Raw genomic sequence first — 21,275 nt, forward strand, 5'->3', positions numbered from 1 at the left:
ATTTTAATCCCAAATTTTTGGCTTTTTTCCCCATTTTTGGATTTTTTTCACCATTTTTTGGCTTTTTTGCCCATTTTGGGGCATTTTCACCCCAAATTTTTGATTTTTTTCCCATTTTTGGGCATTTTCATCCCAAATTTTGAAGTTTTTGGGGCTTTTTTTCCCATTTTGGGACATTTTTATCCCAAATTTTGGGTTTTTTTTCCCCATTTTTGGATTTTTTCCCCATTTTGGGGCATTTTCACCCCAAATTTTTGGTTTTTTTCCCATTTTTGGGCATTTTAATCCCAAATTTTGGGGGTTTTTTGGCTTTTTTACCCATTTTTGGGCATTTTAATCCCAAATTTTGGGGTTTTTGGGGCTTTTTTTCCCATTTTGGGACATTTTTATCCCAAATTTTGGGTTTTTTTCCCCATTTTTGGATTTTTTCCCCATTTTGGGGCATTTTCATCCCAAATTTTTGATTTTTTTCCCATTTTGGGGCATTTTAATCCCAAATTTTGGGGTTTTTTCGCTTTTTTTCCCATTTTGGGGCATTTTCATCCCAAATTTTGAAGTTTTTGGGGATTTTTTTCCCATTTTGGGACATTTTTATCCCAAATTTTGGGTTTTTTTCCCCATTTTTGGATTTTTTTCCCCATTTTTGGGCATTTTCATCCCAAATTTTTGGTTTTTTTCCCATTTTGGGGCATTTTCATCCCAAATTTTTGGGTTTTTCCCCATTTTTGGACACTTACATCCCAAATTTTTAGTTTTTTTCCCCAGTTTTGGGGCATTTTCCCAATTTTTGGGGCATTTTTATCCCAAATTGTGGATTTTTTTCCCCATTTTTGGCCACTTTCACCCCAAATTTTTAGGATTTTTCCCAATTTTTGGGTTTTTTTCCCCATTTTTGGGGTTTTTTCCCCATTTTTGTGTCCCCTCCCCCCAATTTTCTGTCTCTCCCCCCTCCCCCCTCATGAATATTCCGCGCCTCATTTGCATAACTTACAATCCTCTTCCTCGGCGCTCCCGAGCGCTTCTTTTGGCGGGAAAAAAATCGGGAATTTTGGCGATTTTGGAGGGAAAAATTTGGGATTTTTGGGGTTTTTGGGGTTGAGGATTTTTGGGGTTCGGCCCCGCCCCCGCCCCTCCCCCTCCCCGCCCCTCCCCCACCCCCCCGGGCTCATTTTTGGGGTTTTTTTGGGGCCGGTCCGACCGGTCCTGTGGCCCCTCCCCCCACGCCAAAGAAAAATTCCCAAAAAAAATTCCCAAAAAAATCCCAAAAAATTCCCAAAAAAATCCCAAAAAAATTCCCAAAAAATTCCCAAAAAATCCCCAAAAAATCTCCAAAAAATTCCCCAAAGAAATCCCAAAAAAATCCCGAAAAATCCCCAAAAAAAATCCCAAAAAATTCCCGAAAAATCCCAAAAAATTCCCAAAAAAATCCCAAAAAATCCCCCCAAAAATCCCCAAAAAATTCCCCAAAAAAATCCCAAAAAATTCCCGAAAAATCCCCCAAAAATTCCCAAAAAATCCCAAAAAATCCCCCAAAAAATCCCAAAAAATCCCCAAAAAATCACCAAAAAATTCCCAAAAAATCCCCAAAAAAATCCCAAAAATTCCCCAAAAAATCCCAAAAAATTCCCAAAAAATCCCCAAAAAATCCAAAAAAAAATCCCAAAAAAATCCCAAAAAATTCCCAAAAAATCCCCAAAAAAATCCCAAAAAAATCCCAAAAAATTCCCAAAAAATCCCAAAAAATCCCCAAAAAATCCCAAAAATCACAAAGAAGGAGAAAAGTCCCAAAAGAAGCCGAAAAGTCCCAAAAAACCCAAAAAATATCCCCAAAAGTCCCCGGAAAAATCCCCAAAGAACCAAAAAAATCCCCCCAAAATTCCCAAAAGATTCCCCAAAAAAATCCCCAAAAATTCCCAAAAAAGTCCTAAAATTCCCAAAAAAATCCCCAAAATCACAAAAGTCCCAAAAGAAGGAGAAAAGTCCCAAAAAATCCCCCCAAAAATCCCAAAAGAACCAAAAAAAATTCCAAAAAAGTCCCCGGAAAAATCCCAAAAGAAGCCGAAAAATCCCCCCAAAAAATCCCGAAAAATTCCCAAAAAAATCCCGAAAAATTCCAAAAAAATCCCAAAAAATTCCCAAAAAATTCCCAAAAAATCGCCCCAAAATCCCCTTAAAAACCCCATAAAACCCCCCAAAAAATCCCTAAAAATCCCCAAAAAATCCCCAAAAAATTCCCTAAAAATCCCCAAAAAATCCCAAAAAAAATTCCCTAAAAATCCCCCAAAAAATTCCCAAAAAATTCCCAAAAATCCAAAAAAAATCCCCAAAAATTCCCAAAAAATCCCCAAAAAATCCAAATCCCCCCAAAAATCCCAAAACCCCCCCGAAAAATTCCAAAAAAATCCCAAAAAATCCCAAAAAATCCCAAAAAATTCCCCAAAAATCCCCCAAAAATCCCAAAAAATCCCCAAAACTTCCCCAAAATTCCCAAATTTCCGCCCAAACTCACGGAGCAGCAGCAGCAGCAGCGCGAGCGCTGTCGGGACCTGTCGCGACATGAGGGGGGGGGGGAGGGGGAGGAGAGGTGGGGGAGGGGCCGCGATTTTTTGGGGTTTTTTCTCCTTTTTTTGGGCGATTTTTGGGTGAATTTCGGGATTTTTTGGGGTCCCCGAAAGTTCCAGAAGCTCCCGGGGGGGTCCCCGGGCGATTTTTGGGGTGTCCTGGCCACGCCCACCTCCAAAGCCACGCCCCTTGTGACGTCATCGCGTAAACCACGCCCCTTTGTCCATATATGGGCATGGGCGGGGCTGGGGGTTTTTGGGGTGAAAAATCGGAATTTTGGGGTTCAAAAATCGAAATTTTGGGGGGTTTTGGGGGGAATTTGGAAGATTTTGGGGCTAAAATTGGAATTTTGGGGGATTTTGGGGGTGAAAAATCGGAATTTTGAGGATTTTGGGGTTGAAAATGGGAATTTTGGGGGATTTTTTGGGGGTAGAAATGGGAATTTTGGGGTTAAAATTGGAATTTTGGGGGGTTTGGGGTTAAAAAATCAGAATTTTGGGGATTTTTGGGGTTGAAAATGGGAATTTTGGGGGATTTTGGGTGGCATTTTGGGGATTTTGAGGTTAAAATTGGAATTTTGGGGATTTTTGGGGTTAAAATGGGAATTTTTGGGGGGTTTTGGGGGGAATTTGGGGAAAAAACGGGAATTTTGGGGGATTTGGGGTGAAATTTGGGGGATTTTGGGGTTAAAAACCAGAATTTTGGGGATTTTTGGGGCTAAAATCTGAATTTTTGGGGATTTTGGGTGGAATTTGGGGGATTTTGGGGTGAAAATTGGAATTTTGGGGAATTTTGGGTGGAATTTGGGAGATTTTGGGGTTAAAATTGGAGTTTTGGGGGGTTTTGGGGTTAAAAATCGGAATTTTGGGGATTTTGGGTGGAAATTGGGGGATTTTGGGGTTAAAATTGGAATTTTGGGGGATTTGGGGCTTAAAAATCAGAATTTTGGGGATTTTTGGGGTTGAAAATGGGAATTTTGGGGTGGTTTGAGGGGAATTTGGGGAAAAAATGGGAATTTTGGGGACTTTGGGTGGAATTTGGGGGATTTTGGGGTTAAAAAGCAGAATTTTGGGGATTTTTGGGGCTAAAATCTGAATTTTTGGGGATTTTGGGTGGAATTTGGGGGATTTTGGGGCTAAATTTGGAATTTTGGGGGATTTTTGGTTAAAAATGGGAATTTTGGGAGGTTTTGGGTGGAATTTGGGAGATTTTGGGTTAAAAATGGGAATTTTGGGGGATTTTGGGTGGAATTTGGGGGATTTTGGGGTTAAAAATCGGAATTTTGGGGATTTTTGAGGTTGAAAATGGGAATTTTGGGGGGTTTTGGGTGGAATTTTGGGGATTTTGGGGCTAAAATTGGAATTTTGGGGGATTTGGGGGTTAAAAAATCAGAATTTTGGGGGGTTTTGGGGGTGAAAATCGGAATTTTGGGGGATTTTGGGTGGAATTTGGGAGATTTTGGGGCTGAAATTGGAATTTTGGGAGGTTTTGGGGTTAAAATTGGAATTTTGGGGATTTGGGGGTTAAAAATTGGGATTTTGGGGGATTTTGGGGCAAATCCGGGGGATTTTGGGTGAAATTTGGGGCCAAAACTGGAATTTTGGGGGATTTTGGGAATTCTGTGGTTAAAAATCAGAATTTTGGGGATTTTTGGGGTTAAAAATCGGAATTTTGGGGGATTTTTGAGGCAAATTCGGGGGATTTTGGGTGGAATTTGGGGCTGAAATGGGAATTTTGGGGGGATTTTGGGGGTAGAAAAGTCGATTTTGGGGGCGAATCCGGGGGAATTTTTTTTTATTGCATTTTTTAAATTGAATTTTTAATTTTAATTTTAAATTGAATTTTTATCGCATTTTTTTTCAACTGAAATTTTTTTAATTGCATTTTTTAATTGAATTTTTTAATTGAATTTTTAATTGAATTTTTAATTGAATTTTTATCGCATTTTTTTCAACTGAAATTCTTTTTATTGCGTTTTTTTAACCGAATTTTTTTTTTTAAAACAAATTTTATTTTTTAATCTTCTATTTTTACCAAATTTCCCCCAATTTTGGGGTCCCCCCCCTCATTCCTGGGGGTCCCCGGGGGGGTCCCCGGGGGTCTCGGTCCCCTCCAGCATTTCCTTGTAGCGGCGCTTGAAGAATCCCAGCTGCGAAAAACAACCAAAAAAAACACAAAAAATTAAAATTTGGGTGAATTTCGGGTGATTTTGGGTCATTTGGGTGAATTTTGGTGAATTTTGGGTGAATTTTGGGTAAATTTTGGTGAATTTTGGGTGAATTTTGGGTTAATTTTTGATGAATTTTGGGTGAATTTTTGGTGAATTTTGGGTGAATTTTGGGTGAATTTTGGGTGATTTTTTGATGATTTTTGGGTGAATTTTGGGTGAATTTTGGGTGAATTTTGGGTGAATTTCGGGTGAATTTTGGGTGGATTTTGGTGAATTTTTGGTGAATTTTTGATGAATTTTGGGTGAATTTTGGGTGATTTTTGGGTGAATTTTGGGTGATTTTTTGATGATTTTTGGGTGAATTTTGGGTGAATTTTGGGTGAATTTTGGTGATTTTGGGTGAATTTTGGGTGAATTTTTGGTGGATTTTGGGTGAATTTGGGTGAATTTTGGGTGAATTTTGGGTGAATTTTGGGTGAATTTTGGTGAATTTTGGGTGAATTTTTGGTGAATTTTGATGAATTTTTGGTGAATTTTGGGTGGATTTGGGTGAATTTTGTTGGATTTTGGGTGAATTTTGGGATAAATTTTGGGTGGATTTTGGGTGGATTTTGGGCAGATTTGGGGTGATTTTGGGTGATTTTGGGTGATTTGGGGTGATTTTGTTGGATTTTGGGTGATTTTGGGTGATTTTGGGGTGATTTCAGGCAGATTTGGGGTGATTTTGGGTGATTTTGGGTGATTTGGGGTGATTTCGGGCAGATTTTGCGTGAATTTTATTGAATTTCAGGTGGATTTGGGGCAGATTTTGGGTGATTTTGGTCAGATTTTGTTGGATTTTGGGTGATTTGGGGCAGATTTTGGGGTGATTTTGTGTGATTTTGGGCAGATTTTTGGGGTGATTTTGGTCAGATTTCAGTCAGATTTTGGGTGATTTTGTTCAGATTTTGGGGTGATTTTGTGTGATTTTGGGTGATTTCAGGTGGATTTTGTGTGATTTTGGTCAGATTTTGGGGTGATTTCGGGTGATTTTGGGGTGATTTTGTTGGATTTTGGGGTGATTTTGTTGGATTTTGGGTGATTTCAGGTGGATTTTGGGTGATTTTGGTCAGATTTTGGTCAGATTTCGGTCAGATTTTGGGTGACTTTGGTCAGATTTTGTTGGATTTGGGGTGATTTCAGGTGGATTTTGTGTGATTTGGGTCAGATTTTGGGGCGATTTCGGGTGATTTTGGGGACCCTCACCTTGTAGAGCCCCAGCGCCACCAGCCCCAGCAGGAGGAGCCCCCCCAGGGACGCCCCCAAAATGAGGGGGAGGGGGTTGGGGGTCTCCACCCGCTCCAGCTCCGTCTGCACCTGCCACAGGTGAGAAACAAAAAAAAAACAGGTGAGAAACACCAAAAACCAGGTTAAAAACCCCAAAATTCGGGTGAGAAACCCCAAAAAATCAGATTAAAAATCCAAATTCAGGTGAGGAACACCTGGGCCAGGTGAGGAACCCCAAATCCAGGTGAGGAACACCTGGAGCAGGTGAGGAACACCTGGATCAGGTGAGGAACCCCAAATTCAGGTAAAAAAACCCCAAATTCAGGTGAAGAACACCTGGACCAGGTGAGGAACACCTGGAGCAGATGAGGAACTCCAAATTCAGGTAAAACCCCCCAAAATCAGGTGAGGAACACCTGAACCAGGTGAAGAACATCTGAACCAGGTGAGGAACACCTGGGACAGGTGAGGAACCCCAAATTCAGGTGAGGAACCCCCAAATTCAGGTGAGGAACACCTGGGACAGGTGAGGAACCCCCAAACTCAGGTGAAGAACACCTGGAGCAGATGAAGAACACCTGAACCAGGTGAGGAACCCCCAAACTCAGGTGAGGAACACCTGAACCAGGTGAGGAACACCTGAACCAGGTGAGGAACCCCCAAATTCAGGTGAGGAACACCTGGACGAGGTGAGGAACACCTGGATCAGGTGAGACCCCCCCAAACTCAGGTGAGGAACACCTGGAGCAGGTGAAGAACACCTGGGACAGGTGAGGAACACCTGGGACAGGTGAGGAACCCCCAAACTCAGGTGAGGAACACCTGGATCAGGTGAGGAACACCTGGACCAGGTGAGACCCCCCCTCACCTGCAGCTCGGTGCCTCCCCAGGTGTTCTGGAAGCGTCTCCGGTCGAAGCTCACCTGGGCAGAGCTGGACAGGTGGAGCTTGGGGTGGGGGAGCTGGGGAGGGGACAGGTGAGAGGGGACAGGTGAGGGACAGGTGAGAGGGGACAGGTGAGAGGGGACAGGTGAGAGGGGACAGGTGAGGGACAGGTGAGGGACAGGTGAGAGGGGACAGGTGAGAGGAGGGGACAGGTGAGAGGGGACAGGTGAGATGGGACAGGTGAGGGACAGGGGGGAGGGGACAGGTGAGAGGGGACAGGTGAGAGGAGGGGACAGGTGAGAGGGGACAGGTGAGGGACAGGTGAGAGGGGACAGGTGAGACAGGACAGGTGAGGGACAGGTGAGAGGGGACAGGTGACACAGGTGAGGGACAGGTGAGGGACAGGTGAGAGGGGACAGGTGAGAGGGGACAGGTGAGAGGGGACAGGTGAGAGGGGACAGGTGAGAGGGGACAGGTGAGGTCACACAGGTGAGAGGGGACAGGTGAGAGGGGACAGGTGACACAGGTGGGACAGGTGACACAGGTGAGGTCACACAGGTGAGAGGGGACAGGTGAGAGGGGACAGGTGACACAGGTGGGACAGGTGACACAGGTGAGGTCACACAGGTGACACAGGTGAGGTCACACAGGTGACACAGGTAAGGTCACACAGGTGAGACATGGACAGGTGAGGCGGGACAGGTGACACAGGTGAGGTCACACAGGTGAGACATGGACAGGTGACACAGGTGGGACAGGACAGGTGAGGTCACACAGGTGACACAGGTGAGGTCACACAGGTGGGACAGGTGAGGTTGGACAGGTGAGGGTGGGGGAGGGGACAGGTGAGACATGGACAGGTGAGGTGGGACAGGTGAGGAGGAGGAAGGGACAGGTGAGGTTGGACAGGTGACACAGGTGACACAGGTGAGGTCACACAGGTGGGACAGGTGAGGGTGGGGGAGGGGACAGGTGAGGACCAATTTTCCGACAGGATTTGTGATCCAGGTGTGGGGGACACCTGTCCCCTCCCCCACCCTCACCTGTCCCCTTCCCCACCCTCACCTGTCCCCTCCCCCACCCTCACCTGTCCCCTCCCCCCTCACCTGTCCTATCCAATCCAGCCTCAGTTTCCCCTCCCCCACCCTCACCTGTCCCCTCCCCCACCCTCACCTGTCCCATCCACTCCAGCCTCAGTTTCCCCTCCCCCACCCTCACCTGTCCCCTCCCCCCTCACCTGTCTCATCCAATCCAGCCTCAGTTTCCCCCCCAGGTGGAACCCCCAGGTTTTTGGGGGTCTCAGGGGGGGGATGGAGCAGCGGAATTCCCGACAGGTGAGGGCGGGGCCGGGACACACCTGGGGAGGGGGAGGGGCAAATTCCCCATCAAACATTCCCGGGATTTTCCCGAATTTTCCCAATTTTGGGGAATTTTCCCAATTTTTGGGAATTTTCCCCTTTTTTTCCCGAATTTTCCCATTTTTTCCCAAATTTTCCACATTTTTTCCCGAATTTTCCCTTTTTCTCCCGAATTTTCCCCATTTTTTCCCAAATTTTCCCTATTTTTTTGGGAATTCCCTCCAAATTTTCCCCATTTTTCCCAATTTTTCCCAAATTTCCCCATTTTTCCCAAATTTCCCCCATTTTCCCCAAATTTTCCCATTTTTTCCCGAATTTTCCCATTTTTTCCCAAATTTTCCCCATTTTTTTGGGAATTCCCTCCAAATTTTCCCCATTTTTCCCAAATTTTCCCCAATTTTCCCCAAATTTTCCCAAATTTTCCTATTTTTTCATGAACTTTCCCCAATTTTCCCTTATTTCCCCCAGATTTCCCAAATTTTTCCCGAATTTTCCCATTTTTTTCCTGAATCTTCCCCAAATTTTCCCCATTTTCCCTGATTTTTCCCAAATTTCCCCCATTTTCCCCAAATTTTCCCCATTTTCCCCGATTTTTCCCAAATTTTCCCCAATTTTCCCCAATTTTTCCCCATTTTTCCCAATTTTTTGGGGGATTTCCCTCTGAATTTCTCCCATTTTCCCCGAATTTTCTCCAGTTTTCCCAAATTTTCCCCTTTTTTCCCAAATTTCCCAATTTTTCCAGAATTTTCCCCTTTTTTTGAGATTTTTCCCCAAATTTTCCCCATTTTTTCCCCTAATTTCCCCATTTTTTCCCGAATTTTCCCATTTTTTCCCAAATTTTCCCCATTTTTCCCGAGTTTCCCCCATTTTTTCCTGAATTTTCCCCGTTTTTCCTGAATTTCCCTAATTTTTCCCCAAATTTTCCCATTTTTTCAGGATTTCCCCCCAAACTTCCCCATTTTTTCCCAAATTTCCCCCAAATTTCCCCGTTTTTTCCCCAAATTTCCCCGTTTTTTCCCCAAATTTCCCCAATTTTCCCCAAATTTTCCCATTTTTTTCCTGAATCTTCCCCAAATTTTCCCCATTTCCCCAAATTTCCCCATTTTTTCCCAAATTTCCCCATTTTCCCCCAAATTCCCCATTTTATTCCCAAATTTTTCCATTTTTTCCTGAATTTTCCCTGTTTTTTTGAGATTTTTCCCAAACTTTCCCCGTTTTTTCCAAATTTCCCCATTTTTCCCCAAATTTCCCAGTTTTTTTTCCGAATTTTCCCATTTTTTCCTGAAATTTCCCTGAATTTTCCCCGTTTTTCCCAAATTTCCCAATTGTTTGGGTATTTCCCTACAAATTTTCCCGAATTTTCCCCAAATTTCCCAATTTTTTCCCAAATGTTCCCATTTTTCCCAGATTTTCCCATTTTTTGGGAATTTCCTCCAAATTTCCCCATTTTTTCCCAAATTTCCCCCAAAATTCCCGGGTTTTTTTCCCCAAAAATTCCCATTTTTTTCCCAAAAATTCCCTTTTTTTTCCCCAAAAATTCCCATTTTTCCCCCAAATTTCGTGTTTTTTCCCTTTTTTTCCCATTTTTTCCCAAATTCCCGTTTTTTCACCCCAAATTCCGGCTGTTTCTCACCAGCTCCGGCTGTTCCAGGTTCGGTTGTTCCCAGGTGTTTTTTCCCCAAAAATTCCCATTTTTTTCCCAAAAATTCCCATTTTTTCCCCCAAAATTCCCGTTTTTTTCCCCAAAATTCCCATTTTTTTGTGTTTTTTCCCAAATTCCCGGTTTTTCACCCCAAATTCCGGCTGTTTCTCACCAGCTCCGGCTGTTCCAGCTCCGGTTGTTCCCAGGTGTTTTTTCCCCAAAATTCCCATTTTTTTCCCAAAAATTCCCATTTTTTTCCCCATTTTTCCTGTTTTTTTTTCCCAAAATTCCCATTTTTTGGTGTTTTTTCCCAAATTCCCATTTTTTCACCCCAAATTCCGGCTGTTTCTCACCAGCTCCGGCTGTTCCAGGTTCGGTTGTTCCCAGGTGTTTTTTCCCAAAAAATTCCCATTTTTTTCCCCAAAAATTCCCTTTTTTTTCCCGTTTTTTTTCCCATTTTTTCCCAAAATTCCCATTTTTTGGTGTTTTTTCCCAAATTCCCGGTTTTTCACCCCAAATTCCGGTTGTTTCTCACCAGCTCCGGCTGTTCCAGCTTCGGCTGTTCCCAGGTGTTTTTTCCCCCAAAAATTCCCATTTTTTTCCCAAAATTCCCATTTTTTTCCCCAAAATTCCCATTTTTTCCCCCAAATTTCGTGTTTTTTCCCATTTTTTCCCATTTTTTCCCAAATTCCCGTTTTTTCACCCCAAATTCCGGCTGTTTCTCACCAGCTCCGGCTGTTCCCGGTTCGGTTGTTCCCAGGTGTTCCCAGGTGTTTTTTCCCAAAAAATTCCCATTTTTTTCCCAAAAATTCCCGTTTTTTACCCCAAATTTCGGGTTTTTTCCCATTTTTTGGTGTTTTTTTCCCAAATTCCCAGTTTTTCACCCCAAATTCCGGCTGTTTCTCACCAGCTCCGGCTGTTCCAGGTCCGGTTGTTCCCAGGTGTTTTTTCCCCAAAAATTCCCATTTTTTTCCCAAAAATTCCCATTTTTTTCCCAAAATTCCCATTTTCCCCCAAATTTCGGGTTTTTTCCCATTTTTTCCCGTTTTTTCCCAAATTCCCGTTTTTTCACCCCAAATTCCGGCTGTTTCTCACCAGTTCCGGCTGTTCCAGCTCCGGCTGTTCCCGGCTGTTCCCGGGGTGTTCGGGGCCCTCCCGGCACCGCGGCTCCGCCTGACGGGGAGGGGAGATTTTGGGGCAAATTTCGGGGATTTTGGGAAATTTGGGGATTTTGGGGCAAATTCTGGGGATTTTGGGACATTTTGGGATTTTGGGGTAAATTCCGGGGATTTTGGGAAATTTTGGGATTTTGGGGCAAATTCCAGGGATTTTGGGACATTTTGGGGTGAAATTTGGGGGATTTGGGGACATTTTGGGGTAAAATTTTGGGAATTTTGGGACATTTTGGGGTGAAATTTCGGTGATTTTGGGTCAAATTCCGGGGATTTTGGGAAATTTTGGGATTTTCGGGCAAATTCCGGGGATTTTGGGACATTTTGGGGTGAAATTTGGGGGATTTTGGGACATTTTGGGGTCAGATTTGGGGGATTTTGGGGCAAATTCCGGGGATTTTGGGACATTTTGGTGTCGGATTTGGGGGATTTTGGGTCAAATTTGGGGGATTTTGGGTCAAATTCCGGGGATTTTGGGACATTTTGAGGTGAAATTTGGGGGATTTTGGGACATTTTGGGTTCAATTTCGGGGATTTTGGGTCAAATTCCGGGGATTTTGGGACATTTTGGTGTCGGATTTGGGGGATTTTGGGTCAAATTTGGGGATTTTGGGGTCAGTTGAGGGGATTTTGGGGCAAATTTTGGCGATTTTTGGGTGTTTTTTGGGTTATATTTGTGAATTTTGGGAATTTCGGGTGTTTTCCGGCTCTTTCCGGCTGTTTTTGGGTTAAATTTGGGGAATTTTGGGTGTTTCCGGCTGTTTTCCGGCTGTTTTTGGGTTAAATTTTGGGAATTTCGGGTGTTTTCCAGCTGTTTTTGGGTTAAATTTTGGGAATTTTGGGAATTCCGGGTGTTTCCGGCTGTTTTCCGGCTGTTTTTGGGGTTAAATTTGGGGAATTTTGGGTGTTTTTGGGTGTTTTCCGGCTGTTTTGGGGTTAAATTTTGGGAATTTTGGGAATTTCGGGTGTTTCCGGCTGTTTTCCGGCTGTTTTTGGGTTAAATTTTGGGAATTTCGGGTGTTTTCCAGCTGTTTTTGGGTTAAATTTTGGGAATTTTGGGAATTCCGGGTGTTTCCGGCTGTTTTCCGGCTGTTTTTGGGTTAAATTTGGGGAATTTTGGGTGTTTTCCGGGTGTTTCCGGCTGGTTTTGGGTTAAATTTTGGGCTTTTTGGGTGTTTCCGGCTGTTTTCCGGCTGTTTTTGGGTTAAATTTGGGGAATTTCGGGTGTTTTTGGGTTCAATTTAGGGAATTTCGGGTGTTTCCGGCTGGTTTTGGGTTAAATTTGGGGAATTTTGGGTGTTTCCTGCTGGTTGGTTTTGGGTTCAATTTTGGGAATTCCGGCTGTTTCCGGCTGTTTTCCGGCTGTTTTTGGGTTAAATTTGGGGAATTTCGGGTGTTTTTGGGTTAAATTTTGGGAATTTCGGGAATTCCGGCTGTTTTCCGGCTGTTTTTGGGTTCAATTTTGGGAATTCTGGGTGTTTTCCGGCTGTTTTGGGTTCAATTTTGGGAATTTCGGGTGTTTTTGGGTTAAATTTTGGGAATTTCGGGTGTTTTCCGGCTGTTTTTGGGTTCAATTTTGGGAATTTTGGGTGTTTTCCGGCTGTTTTTGGGTTAAATTTGGGAATTTCGGCTGTTTTTGGGTTAAATTTTGGGAATTTTGGGTGTTTCCGGCTGTTTTCCGGCTGGTTTTGGGTTAAATTTTGGGAATTTCAGGTGTTTTTTGGTTAAATTTTGGGAATTTCGGCTGTTTTTGGGTTAAATTTTGGGAATTCCGGCTGTTTTCTGGCTGTTTTTGGGTTAAATTTGGGGAATTTTGGGAATTTCGGGTGTTTTCTGGCTGTTTTCTGGCTGTTTTGGGGTTAAATTTTGGGAATTTCGGGTGTTTCCGGCTGTTTTCCGGCTGTTTTTGGGTTCAATTTTGGGAATGTTGGGAATTCCGGCTGTTTTCCGGCTGTTTTCCGGCTGTTTTTCACCCCTTACCTGCTCAGCTGTGACCTCCAGCTCCTCCCACAGCCTCACCTGGCCCAGGTGGGTGGGGACCCAAAAGGTGACGTCAGCATCCAGGCCCCGCCCCCCCAACACCTTCACCTGCGGGGGGGGAGGGGTGAGCTCACCTGGATGACGTCACACACACCTGGGGGGGGTGGGGGAGGGGCGGTGATGACGTCACTCAGGTGAGCTCACCTGGATGACGTCACACACACCTGGGGGGGGTGGGGGAGGGGCGGTGATGACGTCACTCAGGTGAGCTCACCTGGTAGCGGTGGGTGAGGGGGGCGGGGGGGGGGAGGGGCGGAGCCGGAAGTGACGTTCAGGTAACGGGTGGAGTCCGGGGAGCTGCGGGGGACAGGTGACGTCATACAGGTGAGACGGGTGACGTCATACAGGTGACGTCACACAGGTGAGACAGGTGATGTCATACAGGTCAGATGGGTGACGTCATACAGGTGACATCATACAGGTGACGTCATACAGGTGAGACGGGTGACGTCACACAGGTGAGACGGGTGACGTCATACAGGTGAGACGGGTGACGTCATACAGGTGACGTCACACAGGTGAGACGGGTGACGTCATACAGGTGACGTCATACAGGTGAGACAGGTGACATCATGGACAGGTGACATCACACAGGTGAGACATGGACAGGTGAGACACAGGTGACGTCATACAGGTGAGACATGGACAGGTGACGTCACACAGGTGAGACGGGTGACGTCACACAGGTGACATCACGCAGGTGAGACAGGTGACGTCATACAGGTGACATCATACAGGTGAGACGGGTGACGTCATACAGGTGACGTCATACAGGTGAGACAGGTGACATCATGGACAGGTGACGTCATACAGGTGAGACGTGGACGGGTGATGTCACACAGGTGAGACAGGTGACGTCACAGAGGTGAGACGGGTGATGTCACATAGGTGACATCATACAGGTGAGACACGGACAGGTGACGTCACGCAGGTGAGACAGGTGATGTCATACAGGTGACATCACACAGGTGAGACGGGTGACGTCACACAGGTGAGACGGGTGATGTCATACAGGTGAGACGGGTGATGTCATACAGGTGACGTCACACAGGTGAGACATGGACAGGTGACATCACACAGGTGAGACGGGTGACGTCATACAGGTGACGTCACACAGGTGAGACAGGTGACGTCATACAGGTGACGCCACACAGGTGAGACGGGTGAGGTCACACAGGTGAGACAGGTGACGTCATACAGGTGACGTCATACAGGTGAGACACGGACAGGTGACGTCACACAGGTGAGACGGGTGACGTCATACAGGTGAGACACGGACAGGTGACGTCACACAGGTGAGACGGGTGACGTCATACAGGTGACATCATACAGGTGACGTCACGCAGGTGAGACAGGTGACGTCACACAGGTGAGAAGGGTGACGTGACATGGATGACATCACACAGGTGAGACTGATGATGTCACAAAGGGTGAGACACTGGTGACGTCACACAGGTGTGACACTGACGACGTCACAGCGATGACGTCACAGCGATGACGTCACTCACCTGGCCAGCACGAGGAACACCTGGTACCTGACCGGGATCGTCGCGCGTTGGCTCCGCCCACCTGAGCCCGGCGCACCTGGATTGGAGCTGGAACGGGAACAGCACACCTGGGGTCACCTGAGGTCACACCTGGGGACACCTGGGGACACCTGGGAACACCTGGGGACACCTGGGGACACCTGGGGACACCTGGGGATACCTGGGGACACCTGAGATCACCTGGGGACACCTGGGACACACCTGGGGACACCTGAGGACACCTGGGGACACCTGGGACACACCTGGGGACACCTGAGATCACCTGGGGACACCTGGGACACACCTGGGGACACCTGAGGACACCTGGGGACACCTGGGGACACCTGAGATCACCTGGGGACACCTGAGGTCACACCTGGGGACACCTGGGGACACCTGGGCACACCTGGGGACACCTGAGATCACCTGGGGACACCTGAGGTCACACCTGGGGTCACCTGGGGGTCACCTGTCCCCTCTCACCTGTCCCCTCTCACCTGGTGGCCTCGGCCGTCACCTCCAGGCTGTCCCCGAGCTCCACCTGGGGGGGAACGTCCAGAGTGACCCTGAAAATCACCTGGGGACAGGTGAGAGAGAGGGGACAGGTGAGACAGGTGACGTCACACGGGTGACACCGATGATGTCACACAGGTGAGACAGGTGACACCAATGACATTACACGGGTGACACAGGTGACGTCACACAGATTACACCAATGACGTCACACAGGTGAGAGGGGACAGGTGAGGTCACACGGGTGACGTCACACGGGTGACACAGGTGACATCACACAGGTGACACCAATGACATCACACAGGTGAGACAGGTGACGTCACAAGGGGGAGACAGGTGAGAGGGGACAGGTGAGGTCACACGGGTGACACCGATGACGTCACACAGGTGAGACACAGGTGACGTCACAGAGGTAACAGAGATGACACCAATGACATCACACTGGTGACACGGATGACGTCACACAGGTGACACAGGTGACACCGATGACGTCACCCAGGTGACACCAATGACGTCACACAGGTGACACGGCTGACGTCACACAGGTGACACAGATGCCGTCACCCAGGTGACGCCGATGACGTCACACAGGTGACACAGGTGACACGGATGTTGTCACACAGGTGACACGGCTGATGTCACACAGGTAACACGGATGACGTCACACGGGTGACGCCGATGACGTCACACAGGTGACACGGATGACGTCACACAGGTAACAGAGATGACACCAATGACATCACACAGGTGATGCCGATGACGTCACACAGGTGACGCCGATGACGTCACACAGGTGACACGGATGACATCACCCAGGTAACACGGATGACGTCACGCAGGTGATGCCGATGACGTCACCCAGGCGACATGATGACGTCACGCAGGTGACGCTGATGACGTCACGCAGGTGACACAGGTGACACGGATGACATCACACAGGTGAGACACACACACAGATGATGTCACACAGGTGACACGGATGACGTCACACAGGTAACAGAGCTGACACCAATGACATCACACAGGTGATGCCGATGACGTCACCCAGGTAACACGGATGACGTCACCCAGGTGACGCTGATGACGTCACGCAGGTGACGCTGATGACGTCACGCTCACCTGGGCCCCCGCCCGCAGCAGCGGCGGCTGCACCTGGCACAGCGTGAGGTGACCCCGCCCCTCCGGAGCCTCCGAGTGACAACGGACGGTGACAGAGCGACGAGGGGCCTGAGGGGACAGGTGACAAACACACCTGAGACACACCTGGGGACAGCTGGGGACACACCTGGGGACACACCTGGGACACACCTGGGACACACCTGGGGACACCTGGGGACACACCTGAGACACACCTGGGACACACCTGGGGACACCTGGGGACAGCTGGGACAGCTGGAGACACCTGAGACACACCTGGGGACACCTGGGGACACCTGGGGACAGCTGGAGACACACCTGAGACACACTTGGGACACCTGGGGACTGCTGGGGACACACCTGGGGACACCTGGGGACACCTGGGGACAGCTGGGGACACCTGGGGACACACCTGGGGACAGCTGGGGACACCTGGGGACACCTGGGGACACACCTGGGACACACCTGGGGACACCTGGGGACACCTGGGGACACACCTGGGGACAGCTGGGGACACCTGGGGACACCTGGAGGGGATTGGGGCAGTTTGGGGGGATTTTTGGGGATTTTTCAGGGATTTTTTGGGCTGTTTTTGGCCCCATTTTTGGGCTGTTTTTGTGGGTTTTTCAGGGTGTTTTTTGGGTGTTTTTGGGGTATTTTTGGCCCCATTTTCGGGGTGTTTTGGGGGATTTTTTTGGGATTGTTTGGGGATTTTTTGGGGTTTTTTTCGGGGATTTTTTGGGGTGTTTTTGGGGTGTTTTCGGGGTGTTTTTGGGGATTTTTGGGGGGATTTTTCGGGGTGTTTTTGGGGTGTTTTTGGGATGTTTTTCAGGGTGTTTTGGGGGATTTTTTGGCCCCATTTTTGGGGTGGTTTTGGGGTGTTTTTGGCTCCATTTTCGGGCTGTTTCTGGGGATTTTTTGGCGTGTTTTTCAGGGTGTTTTTGGGGTGTTTTTGGGGTGTTTTTGGGGATTTTTTGGGGTATTTTTGGGCTGTTTTTGAGGTGTTTTTAGGGTCTTTTTGGGGTGTTTTTGGCCCCGTTTTTGGGGTGTTTTGGGGGTGTTTTTGGCCCCATTTTCAGGGTGTTTTTGGGGTGTTTTTGGCCCCGTTTTCAGGCTATTTCTGGGGATTTTTTTGGGCGTTTTCAGGGTGTTTTTGGGTGGGTTTTGGGGTGTTTTTTGTGATTTTTTGGCCCCATTTTCAGGGTGTTTTCGGGGTGTTTTTGAGGATTTTTTTGGGTGTTTTCGGGGTGTTTTCGGGGTGTTTTCCTTACCTCTATCACCTCCACCTTCCTGTAGCTCAGCCCCTCGGGGTGTCCCAGCGTCACCGCCGGCCCGAAGGAGCTCTCGCCCCGGTTCGTCACCGTCACCGTCACCCCCAGGGCGTCCCCATCCCCCACCACCAGCACCCCCGGCCTGGGGGGGGGAGGGGCGGGGTGAGGAGGGGGTGTTGGGTGGGGGGAGGGGCAGAGAGACCCCCTCCTCCATCCCCCCCCCCCCCCAAAAAAAAATACACAGGAAAATCCCCCCCAAAAAAATCCCAAAAAATTTCATTTTGGGAAACCCCAAAAATCCCAGAAAAATTAAAAAAAAAATCCCACGAAATTTCCACAAAAATCCCATAAAAATCCCCCCAAAATTCACTTCAGGACCCCCCAAAATCCCAGAAAAATAAAATAAAAAAAAATCCCACAAAATTTCATTTTGGGACCCCCCAAATATGAGAAAAATCCCCCAAAAAAATCCCCAAAAAAATCCCCAAAAAATCCCCCCAAAATCCCCAAAAATTTTCATTTTGGGACACCCCAAAAATCCCAGAAATATTAAAAAAAAAAATCCCACAAAATTTCCACAAAAATCCCATAAAAATCCCCCCCAAAATTCCCCCCAAAATTCACTTCTGGACCCCACAAAATCACAGAAAAATTTAAAAAAAAATCCCACAAAAATCCCACAAAAATCCCCCCCAAAAAATCCCAAAAATTTCACTTTGGGAGCCCCCAAAATCCCCACAAAAATCTCTAAAAATCCACAAAGAAATCCCCAAAAATTTCACTTTTGGAGCCCCCAAATCCCAAAAAAAAATCCCCCCAAAAATCCCACAAAAATCCCACAAAAATTCCCCAAAAATTTCACTTTGGGACCCCCCAAAACCCCCCCAAATAAATCCCAAAAAAATCCCTTTAAAATCCCCTAAATCCCCCCAAATAAATCCCAAAATTATCCCCCAAAAATCCCATTAAAAATCCCTTTAAACCCCCCCAAAAATCCTCCAAAATATCCCTTTAAAAACCCCCAAAATCCACAAAAAATCCCTTTAAAAACACCCCAAAAATCCCTTTAAAACCCCCCCAAAAATTCCTTTAAAACCCCCCAAAAATCCCTTTAAAAATCCTCAAAATCCCCCAAAAAGTCCCTTTAAAAATCCCAAAAAACCCAAAAAATACCCCAAAAAAATCCCAAAAAAATCCCCCCAAAATCCCAAAAAAATCCCTTTAAAAACCCCAAAAAATCCCCCAAAAATCCCCCAAAAATCCCTTTAAAACCCCCCAAAAATCCCCAAAAAATCCCCCAAAAATCCCCCAAAAATCCCCCAAAAATCCCTTTAAAAATCCCCAAAATCCCCCAAAAATCCCTTTAAAAATCCCCCAAAAATCCCCCCAAAATCCCAAAAAATCCCAAAAAAATCCCAAAATTGTCCCCCAAAAAATCCCAAAAAAATCCCCCAAAAATCCCCCAAAATTCCCTTTAAAACCCCCCCAAAAATCCCTTTAAAAACCCCCAAAAATCCCCCAAAATTCCCTTTAAAAACCCCAAAATCCCCCCAAAAATCCCTTTAAAAATCCCTTTAAAAATCCCTTTAAAACCCCCCAAAAATCCCTTTAAAAATCCCAAAAATCCCTTAAAAAACCCCAAAATCCCCCAAAATCCCCCAAAATTTCCCAGAAATCCCCAAAATCCCCAAAATCCCCAAAATTCCCCCAAAATTCCCAAATTTCTGTCCTCACCCCTCCAATCTGAGGCCGACGTGGAGCTCGTCCTGGCAGGAATTATCGGGGCCGCAGTCGTGCTCGAACGGGAGCTGCCAGAGAATTTTTGGGGCATTTTTGGGGCTTTTGATGATTTTTAACAATTTTGGGGAATTTGAAATATTTTGGGGGAATTTTTTTGGTTTTTTTGGAATTTTTAAGGATTTTTTGGGGATTTTTTTGGGATTTTTGGGGCATTTTTTGAGCATTTTTGCCTCATTTTTTGCTGTTTTTTGGCTCATTTTTTTCTCATTTTTGGGTAATATTTGCCCAATTTTACCTCATTTTTTGGCCCATTTTTAGCCCATTTTTACCTCATTTTTTGGGTAATTTTTGCCCATTTTTATCTGATTTTTTGTGTGATTTTTGCCCATTTTTAGCTGATTTTTGGGCAATTTTTGCCCATTTTTATCTGATTTTTTGGGTGATTTTTGAGTAATTTTGGGGTCATTTTTTGGCCCATTTTGGGTGATTTTTGGGTCATTTTAAAGTAATTTTTGTGTGATTTTTGGCCCATTTTTAGCTCATTTTTGGCCCATTTTGGGTCATTTTTGGGTCATTTTTTGGCCCTTTTTCTGTGTAATTTTTGTGTGATTTTTGCCCCATTTTGGGTCATTTTTGGCCCATTTTGGGTCATTTTTGGGTCATTTTTTGCTCATTTTTTGCTCATTTTTTTTACTCATTTTTGGGTGATTTTTGCCCAATTTTACCTCATTTTTGGGCCATTTTTAGCCCAATTTTACCTCATTTTTTGGGTATTTTTTGCCCATTTTTATCTGATTTTTGGGTGATTTTTGAGTAATTTTTGGGTCATTTTTGGGCCCATTTTTGTGTGATTTTTGGGTGATTTTTGGCCCATTTTTTGGGTCATTTTTGGCCCATTTTGGGTCATTTTTGGGTCATTTTTTGGCCCATTTTCTCTGTAATTTTTGTGTGATTTTTGCCCATTTTTGGGTCATTTTTGGCCCATATTGAGGCATTTTTTGAGCATTTTTGCCTCATTTTTTTCTCATTTTTGGGTAATTTTTGCCCAATTTTACCTCATTTTTGGGCCATTTTTAGCCCATTTTTACCTCATTTTTTGGGTAATTTTTGCCCATTTTTATCTGATTTTTTGGGTGATTTTTGCCCATTTTTATCTGATTTTTGGGCAATTTTTGCCCATTTTTATCTGATTTTTGGCTGATTTTTGAGTAATTTTTGGGTCATTTTTTGGCCCATTTTTGTGTGATTTTTGGGTCATTTTTGGCCCATTTTTTGGGTGATTTTTGGCCCATTTGGGGTCATTTTTGGGTCATTTTTTTGGCCCATTTTTGGGTCATTTTTTTGGCCCATTTTTGAGTGATTTTTGGGTGATTTTTGGCCCATTTTTGGTCTATTTTTATCTCATTTTTGGGGTCATTTTTGGCCCATTTTTGGCCCATTTTTGTGTGATTTTTGGCCCATTTTTGTGTGATTTTTGGGTCATTTTTGGCCCATTTTTGGGGTGTTTTTTGGCCCATTTTGGGTCATTTTTGGCCCATTTTTTGGCCTATTTTTGGGTCATTTTTGGGTGTTTTTTGGCCCATTTTGGGTCATTTTTTGTGTAATTTTTAGGTAATTTTTTGGTGATTTTTGGCCCATTTTTTGTGTGATTTTTGGGTCATTTTTGGCCCATTTTTGGGTGTTATTTGGCCCATTTTGGGTGATTTTTGGGTCATTTTTTGTGTCATTTTTGTGTGATTTTTGAGTGTTTTTTGGGTGATTTTTGTGTAATTTTAAAGTAATTTTTGGGTGATTTTTGGCCCATTTTGGGTCATTTTTGGGTCATTTTTGGCCCATTTTTGGCCTATTTTTACCTCATTTTTTGGGTGTTTTTTTGGCCCATTTTGAGTGATTTTTGGCCCATTTTGGGTGATTTTTGGGTCATTTTTGGCCCATTTTTTGGGTGTTTTTTGGCCCATTTTGGGTCAATTTTTGGGTGGTTTTTGGCCCATTTT

General features: G+C 45.6%; 3 protein-coding genes across 3 annotated transcripts in view; all 3 read right to left on the reverse strand.

Annotated features, from left to right (window-relative positions):
- LOC131590696 (uncharacterized) overlaps nt 1-2,568 on the reverse strand; it is a 36,857-nt gene extending 34,289 nt beyond the window's left edge. Inside the window, exons 1-2 of the mRNA XM_058860961.1 lie at nt 2,510-2,568; nt 992-1,021 (exon numbers count right to left, since the gene is read on the reverse strand). Coding sequence (XP_058716944.1) covers nt 992-1,021; nt 2,510-2,558 — 79 coding nt within the window. The 5' untranslated portion in view covers nt 2,559-2,568. The remainder of the gene's footprint in view (nt 1-991; nt 1,022-2,509) is intronic.
- Nucleotides 2,569-4,489: 1,921 nt separating this feature from the next.
- On the reverse strand, nt 4,490-10,621 carry LOC131590633 (integrin alpha-M-like). Its single transcript, XM_058860910.1, has 6 exons — nt 10,608-10,621; nt 10,055-10,068; nt 8,120-8,239; nt 6,867-6,959; nt 5,978-6,088; nt 4,490-4,711 (listed from the first exon to the last, which is right to left on the reverse strand). The coding sequence occupies exons 3-6, from the start codon at nt 8,126-8,128 to the stop codon at nt 4,628-4,630; spliced, it is 297 nt and encodes a 98-aa protein (XP_058716893.1). The 5' UTR covers nt 8,129-8,239; nt 10,055-10,068; nt 10,608-10,621; the 3' UTR covers nt 4,490-4,627.
- Nucleotides 10,622-10,977: 356 nt separating this feature from the next.
- ITGAM (integrin subunit alpha M) overlaps nt 10,978-21,275 on the reverse strand; it is a 42,431-nt gene continuing 32,133 nt past the window's right edge. The window contains exons 19-26 of the mRNA XM_058860914.1: nt 19,276-19,349; nt 17,542-17,683; nt 16,253-16,360; nt 15,118-15,197; nt 14,603-14,689; nt 13,309-13,391; nt 13,035-13,142; nt 10,978-11,055 (exon numbers count right to left, since the gene is read on the reverse strand). Coding sequence (XP_058716897.1) covers nt 13,108-13,142; nt 13,309-13,391; nt 14,603-14,689; nt 15,118-15,197; nt 16,253-16,360; nt 17,542-17,683; nt 19,276-19,349 — 609 coding nt within the window. The 3' untranslated portion in view covers nt 10,978-11,055; nt 13,035-13,107. The remainder of the gene's footprint in view (nt 11,056-13,034; nt 13,143-13,308; nt 13,392-14,602; nt 14,690-15,117; nt 15,198-16,252; nt 16,361-17,541; nt 17,684-19,275; nt 19,350-21,275) is intronic.

This window comes from Poecile atricapillus, chromosome 34 (genome assembly GCF_030490865.1).
Source record: "Poecile atricapillus isolate bPoeAtr1 chromosome 34, bPoeAtr1.hap1, whole genome shotgun sequence".
Lineage (NCBI taxonomy): Eukaryota > Metazoa > Chordata > Aves > Passeriformes > Paridae > Poecile > Poecile atricapillus.

What these genes read in the sequence shown, in the direction of transcription:
- LOC131590633 (XM_058860910.1), bottom strand. An exon ending in GGGGAGGCACCGAGCTGCAG is followed by an intron (nt 6,089 to 6,866) that starts GTGAGGGGGGGT and finishes CACCTGTGGCAG; the next exon opens with GTGCAGACGGAGCTGGAGCG. An exon ending in TGGCGCTGGGGCTCTACAAG is followed by an intron (nt 4,712 to 5,977) that starts GTGAGGGTCCCC and finishes TGTTTTTCGCAG; the next exon opens with CTGGGATTCTTCAAGCGCCG.